The 7,500-nt window shown below is 46.4% G+C and overlaps 1 protein-coding gene across 1 annotated transcript in view; it reads right to left on the reverse strand.

Moving 5' to 3' along the window:
• The window catches only part of tshr (thyroid stimulating hormone receptor), a 76,491-nt gene that overhangs the window by 24,966 nt on the left and 44,025 nt on the right, over positions 1-7,500 (reverse strand). Inside the window, exon 5 of the mRNA XM_061886876.1 lies at positions 453-527. Within this exon, the coding sequence (XP_061742860.1) occupies positions 453-527 (75 nt within the window). The remainder of the gene's footprint in view (positions 1-452; positions 528-7,500) is intronic.

Raw genomic sequence — 7,500 nt, forward strand, 5'->3', positions numbered from 1 at the left:
TCTGTCATCGCCGGTAAAATGTGGAGACACTCTTGCACATTCAATGGGGGTCTGGCGGCAGACATTTTCGCATCTTCGGGCCAGTGGTGCAACTTGAATCCCTCCCTGTTAGTGTTGTTACACCCTCCGACAACACCGACGAGGCATGATGTCTCCGAGGTTCCAAAAAATAGTCGAAAAAACGGAAAATACCAGAGCTGAGACCCAATGTTTACAATGTGTTGAAAATGAAAATGCCGGCTGTATTACCTCGGCGACGTCACATTCTGACATCATCGCCTCCAGAGCGATAAACAGAAAGGCGTTTAATTCGCCAAAATTCACCCATTTAGAGTTCGGAAAATCGGTTAAAAAAATATATGGTCTTTTTTCTGTACCATCAAGGTATATATTGACGCTTACATAGGTCTGGTGATAATGTTCCCCTTTAAAGAGGTTAAGGGACTACTTACAGGATGAAATTGTTGTCACTGGAGTGGATGTTGTTCAGGTTGGGAAAGGCTGTGAGGCCTGTGTTGAAAATACCCCTGAGGAACGTAAAGAACATGTTAGACAAGACACACGTGTACGTCTTTTAAAGATGTCAACAATACTTGGATTGTAGATCAAACAGACTCCAAGTTCACCCCTAAAAGCCTGTTTCATGAGTGGGGGAACCAACAAACATTGTCTCTTTCGGGGCGGCGGGCGGTGCTGGAGCTTATCTTAGTTACATTATTATATATCTACACCAGGGGTCACCAACGCGGTGCCCACGGGCACCAGGTAGCCCGTAAGGACCAGATGAGTTGCCCGCTGGCCTGTTCTAAAAATAGCTCAAATAGCAGCACTTACCAGTGAGCTGCCTCTATTTTTTAAATTGTATTTATTTTAAGGGTGGGCAAATTAATGCGTTAATTATGAGTTAACTCATCAATCTATTAACGCCGACAATTATTTTATCGCACATTTGCATATGTTGTTTACATGCTTTTATTTTGTTAACGCCTTTTCTTAACAAGATGGCGTCGCCCGGACGGGTTTCGGTGTCGAGGAGCTCTTGGTAAAGATGGAACATTTGGCAAAAATACCGGACAATTCTGCCAATTTCATGGCTGGCTTACAGCGTGGTCACCCCGGGATCACTTACGACCGCCAGACAATTCTGGATGTGGATAGATCGGGCCGTTTCTGACTGAATGACGCGTGCTTGCTAGACCGGCTAGCTAGCAGGGGAATACTTCGCCGGCTACATCCTACGCCTGTGAAGCAGCGGAGTATTTGTGTTGTCTGTCTATTTATGAATAATGCAGACGAGGAGTGTTGGCTGTTCTTAACGTTTGCTTTCAGAGCGTGCATATCACAACATACAAGATGCTGTCATGGCGACACAACCGCGCATGCTCGTCACTCCTGTTGCATGCTGGGTAGGGTAGTTCTTTTATTCCCTGGCTCAAAACATCAAACAATCGGAAAATTCCCATCATATCAATTCCTAGATATGGTCATAATTATTTTAAGTGCATTACGCAGAATAAACACAACATTATTAATATTGCTACTACGGATAATTTGATCAAAAATTCCCCAAAACAGCCCACTACCTATAATATAGGTTTTTAAACATAAGATCCCTGATAAAAAAAATGTTTCTGCTGTTACCTCAGAAATTGCCTGTTCAGATGTTATGATTGTGGCTCAGAGATTTGTATGTAGATTATATTTATTTTCCATAACAAACAGGATAACTTAAATACCCTGGCAGTGACAATAAGCTTAAATGTTTGTATTTACATTTTTTGAGTTGATTTTCATAAAATATGCTATTTAACTGCTACTGTTTAACAAGGACTGATTTAAATTGTGTTTAAACAACAAATGTTTTGGGGCTTTTGTTCTTGTGGGAGAATATTCCAATAAAGGTGCACTACACACTACTTTTGAATTCATTATTGGGCTTTGCGTATACAATGCAGTTAATCGCAATTAATCAGAGAAATAGTGCGATTAACTTCGATTAAAATTTTTAATCGTTGCCCAGCCCTAATTTATTTACTAGCAAGCTGGTCTCGCTTTGCTCGACATTTTTAATTCTAAGAGAGACAAAACTCAAATAGAATTGGAAAATCCAAGAAAATATTTTAAATACTTGGCCTTCATTTATTATTTTACTTTGCTTCTTATAACTTTCAGAAAGACAATTTTAGAGAAAAAATACAACCTTAAACATGATTTTAGGATATTTAAACACATATAACTTTTTACCTTTTAAATTCATTCCTCTTCTTTCCTGACGATTTCAATCAATGTTCAAGTAAATTTATTTTTTTTATTGTAAAGAATTATAAATAAATTTCAATTCTTAATTTTAGCTTCTGTTTTTTCGACGAAGAATATTTGTGAAATATTTCTTCATACATATGATTAAAATGAAAAAAAAAAAATTCTGGCAAATCTAGAAAATCTTTAGAGTCAAATCTAAATTGTATTTCAAAGTCTTTTGAATTTCTTTTAAAATTTTTGTTCTGGAAAATCTAGATGAAATAATTATTTGTCTTTAATAGAAATATAGCTTGGTCCCATTTGTTATTTATTCTAACAAAGTGCAGATTGGATTTTAACCTATTTAAAACATGCTATCAAATTTTAAAATTAATCTTAATCAGGAAAACTGGGCTCACCACCCATAGCAGGGGCCATAGAGGTCGGGTGCAATGTGAGCTGGGCGGCAGCCGAAGGCAGGGCACTTGGCGGTCCGATCCTCGGCTACAGAAGCTAGCTCTTGGGACGTGGAACGTCACCTCACTGGAGGGGGAAGAGCCTGAACTAGTGCGCGAAGTAGAGAAGTTCCGGCTGGATATAGTCGGACTCACTTCGACGCACAGCAAGGGCTCTGGAACCACTTCTCTCGAGAGGGACTGGACTCTCTTCCACTCTGGCGTTGCCGACAGTGAGAGGCGACGGGCTGGGGTGGCAATTCTGGTTGCCCCCCGGCTTAAAGTCTGCACGTTGGAGTTCAACCCAGGGGACGAAAGGGTAGCCTCCCTCCGCCTTCGGGTGGGGGGGACGGGTCCTGACTGTTGTTTGTGCTTACGCACCAAACTGCAGTTCAGAGTACCCACCCTTTTTGGGTACACTCGAGGGAGTACTGGAAAGTGCTTCCCCGGGTGATTCCCTTGTCCTACTGGGAGACTTCAACGCTCACGTTGGCAACGACAGTGAAACCTGGAGAGACGTGATTCGGAAGAATGGCCGCCCGGATCTGAACCCGAGTGGTGTTTTGTTATTGGACTTTTGTGCTCGTCACAATTTGTCCATTACAAACACCATGTTCAAACATAAGGGTGTCCATATGTGCACTTGGCACCAGGACACCCTAGGCCGCAGTTCCATGGTCGACTTTGTAGTTGTGTCATCGGATTTGCGGCCTTATGTTTTGGACACTCAGGTGAAGAGAGGGGCGGAGCTTTCTACCGATCACCACCTGGTGGTGAGTTGGCTGCGATGGTGGGGGAGGATGCCGGACCGACCTGGCAGGCCCAAGCGCATTGTGAGGGTCTGCTGGGAACGTCTGGCAGAGTCTCCTGTCAGAGAAAGTTTCAATTCCAACCTCCGGAAGAACTTCGAACATGTCACGAGGGAGGTGCTGGACATTGAGTCCGAGTGGACCATGTTCCGCACCTCTATTGTCGAAGCGGCTGATCGGAGCTGTGGCCGCAAGGTAGTTGGTGCCTGTCGGGGCGGCAATCCTAAAACCCCTTGGTGGACACCAGCGGTGAGGGATGCCGTCAAGCTGAAGAAGGAGTCCTATCGGGTCCTTTTGGCTCATAGGACTCCGGAGGCAGTGGACAGGTACCGACAGGCCAAGCGGCGTGCGGCTTCAGCGGCCACTGAGGCAAAAATTCGGACATGGAAAACGACTTCCGGACGGCTTCGAAGCGATTCTGGACCACCATCCGCCGCCTCAGGAAGGGGAAGCAGTGCACTATAAACACAGTGTATGGTGCGGATGGTGTTCTGCTGACCTCAACTGCGGATGTTGTGGATAGGTGGAAGGAATACTTCGAAGACCTCCTCAATCCCACCAACACGTCTTCCTATGAGGAATCAGTGCCTGGGGAATCTGTGGTGGACTCTCCTATTTCTGGGGCTGAGGTCGCTGAGGTAGTTAAAAAGCTCCTCGGTGGCAAGGCCCCGGGGGTGGACGAGACCCGCCCGGAGTTCCTTAAGGTTCTGGATGCTGTGGGGCTGTCTTGGTTGACAAGACTCTGCAGCATCGCGTGGACATCGGAGGCGGTACCTCTGGATTGGCAGACCGGGGTGGTGGTTGCTCTCTTTAAGAAGGGGGACCGGAGGGTGTGTTCCAACTATCGTGGGATCACACTCCTCAGCCTTCCCGGTAAGGTTTATTCAGGTGTACTGGAGAGGAGGCTACGTCGGATAGTCGAACCTCGGATTCAGGAGGAACAGTGTGGTTTTCGTCCTGGTCGTGGAACTGTGGACCAGCTCTGTACTCTCGGCGGGGTTCTTGAGGGTGCATGGGAGTTTGCCCAACCAGTCTACATGTGCTTTGTGGACTTGGAGAAGGTATTCGACCGTGTCCCTCGGGAAGTCCTGTGGGGAGTGCTCAGAGAGTATGGGGTATCGGACTGTGTTATTGTGGCGGTCCGCTCCCTGTACGATCAGTGCCAGAGCTTGGTCCGCATTGCCGGCAGTAAGTCGAACACATTTCCAGTGAGGGTTGGACTCCGCCAAGGCTGTCCTTTGTCACCGATTCTGTTCATAACTTTTATGGACATAATTTCTAGGCGCAGTCAAGGCGTTGAGGGGTTCCGGTTTGGTGACCGCAGGATGAGGTCTCTGCTTTTTGCAGATGATGTGGTCCTGATGGCTTCATCTGACCGGGATCTTCAGCTCTCACTGGATCGGTTTGCAGCCGAGTGTGAAGCGACCGGAATGAGAATCAGCACCTCCAAGTTCGAGTCCATGGTTCTCGCCCGGAAAAGGGTGGAGTGCCATCTCCGGGTTGGGGAGGAGCCCCTGCCCCAATTGGAGGAGTTCAAGTACCTAGGAGTCTTGTTCACGAGTGGGGGAAGAGTGGATCGTGAGATCGACAGGCGGATCGGTGCGGCGTCTTCAGTAATGCGGACGTTGTACTGATCCGTTGTGGTGAAGAAGGAGCTGAGCCGGAAGGCAAAGCTCTCAATCTACCGGTCGATCTACGTTCCCATCCTCACCTATGGTCATGAGCTTTGGGTCATGACCGAAAGGATAAGATCACGGGTACAAGCGGCCGAAATGAGTTTCCTCCGCCGTGTGGCGGGGCTCTCCCTTAGAGATAGGGTGAGAAGCTCTGCCATCCGGGAGGAACTCAAAGTAAAGCCGCTGCTCCTCCACATCGAGAGGAGCCAGATGAGGTGGTTCGGGCATCTGGTCAGGATGCCACCCGAACACCTCCCTAGGGAGGTGTTTAGGGCATGTCCAACCGGTAGGAGGCCACGGGGAAGACCCAGGACACGTTTGGAAGACTATGGCTCTCGGCTGGCCTGGGAACGCCTCGGGATCCCCCGGGAAGAGCTAGACGAAGTGGCTGGGGAAAGGGAAGTCTGGGTTTCCCTGCTTAGGCTGTTGCTTCCGCGACCCGACCTCGGATAAGCGGAAGAAGATGGATGGATGGAAGGAAAAATTACTTATGATCTTCCATAAATTATTTTTTTAATTTTTTCAAAAAGATTTGAATTAGTTAGTTTTTCACTTCTTTTTTTCGGTTGAATTTTGAATTTTAAAGAGTCGTAATTGAAGATAAACTATGTTTCAAAATTTAATTTTCATTTTCATTTTATACATATGTATATATAGATTTATTTATTAAAAGTAAATTCAGCAAATTGGCTATTTCTGGCAATTTATTTAAGTGTGTATCAAACTGGTAGCCCTTCGCATTAATCAGTACCCAAGAAGTAGCTCTTGGTTTCAAAAAGGTTGGTGACCCCTGATCTACACTATATTGCCAAAGGTATTTGGCCACCTGCCTTGACTCACATATGAACCTGAAGTTCCATCCCGTTCCTAACTCATATAGGGTTCATATGATGTTGGTCCATCTTTTGCAGCTATTACAGCTTCAACTCTGCTGGGACGGCTGTCCACAAGGTTGCGTAGTGTGTTTATAGGAATTATCGAATATTTTTCCAAAAGCGCATTGGTGAGGTCACACTGATTTTGGTCGAGAAGGCCTGGCTCTCATTCGCCGTTCTAATTCATCCTAAAGGTGTTCTATCGGGTTCAGGTCAGGACTCTGTGCAGGCCAGTCAAGTTCATCCACACCCCACACCAGACTCTGTCATCCATGTCTTAATGGACCTTGCTTTGTGCACCGGTGCAGTCATGATGGACGAGGAATGGGCCCACTCCAAACTGTTCCTACAAGGTTGTAAGCATGGAATTGTCCAAAATGATTTAGTATCCTGGATCATTCAAAGTTTCTTTCATTGGATTTCTGCTGTGCTTTTTTGTGGACTTCTGGATCTGCCTCGTGGGAGCCTCTTGACCATTGATTGATTGATTGATTGAGACTTGTCTCAGTAGATTGCACAGTACAGTACATATTCCGTACAATTGACCACTAAATGGTAACACCCGAATACGTTTTTGAACTTGTTTAAGTCGGGGTCCACGTTAATCGATTCATGGAGACCAGTTGCTGGGTGTCTGCCACACCAGAGTCCGTTTGGAGAGACTGGAGGAGATGCAGATGATGAGACAGGGCAGCAGACCTAGCACTGAGCGCCAGGACGGACAGGCTTCACAGTGTCTTGGCTGAATGAGCAGGTATCGGACACCTCGGTCATCCATGCGGACTGGACATTGGCCGAGAGTTGGTGGGCGGCCGAGAGTGGAGTTGGCTCTCTTGGTTGCAAAACTCTTGTGGAATTACAAAGCATTTAATCGTGGATATAGTACATGTGTAATGAAGTGTATATTGTCTTTAAAAACAGTTCACACGACTGGGAGGATGCTATTTTTTAGTTAGTTGGTCGCTTTTTACGAGCGAGCATACTTGCCAACCTTGAGACCTCCGAATTTGGGAGATGGGTGTGAGGTGGGCGGTGTTGAGGTGGGGGGGGTTGGTGGTAGCGGTGTTGTATATTGTAACGTCCCGGAATAGTTAGTGCTGCAAGGGTTCCGGGTATTTATGTTGTGTTATGGTGCGGATGTTCTCTTGAAATGTGTTTGTCATTCTTGTTTGGTGTGGGTTCACAGTGTGGCAGACATTTGTAACAGTGTTAAAGTTGTTTATACGGCCACCCTCAGTGTGACCTGTATGGCTGTTGATCAAGTATGTCTTGCATTCTCTTATGTGTGTCTGTAACAGCCGCATATATTATATGACTTGGAGAAAAAGAGGACGTGACGACAGGTTATAGAGGACGCTAAAAGCAGTGCCTTTAAGGCAGGGGTAGGGAACCTATGGCTCGCGAGCCAGATGTGGCTCTTTTGATGACTGCATCTGGCTCTCGG

Source organism: Nerophis ophidion, linkage group LG24 (assembly GCF_033978795.1).
Source record: "Nerophis ophidion isolate RoL-2023_Sa linkage group LG24, RoL_Noph_v1.0, whole genome shotgun sequence".
In the NCBI taxonomy this organism is placed as follows: domain Eukaryota; kingdom Metazoa; phylum Chordata; class Actinopteri; order Syngnathiformes; family Syngnathidae; genus Nerophis; species Nerophis ophidion.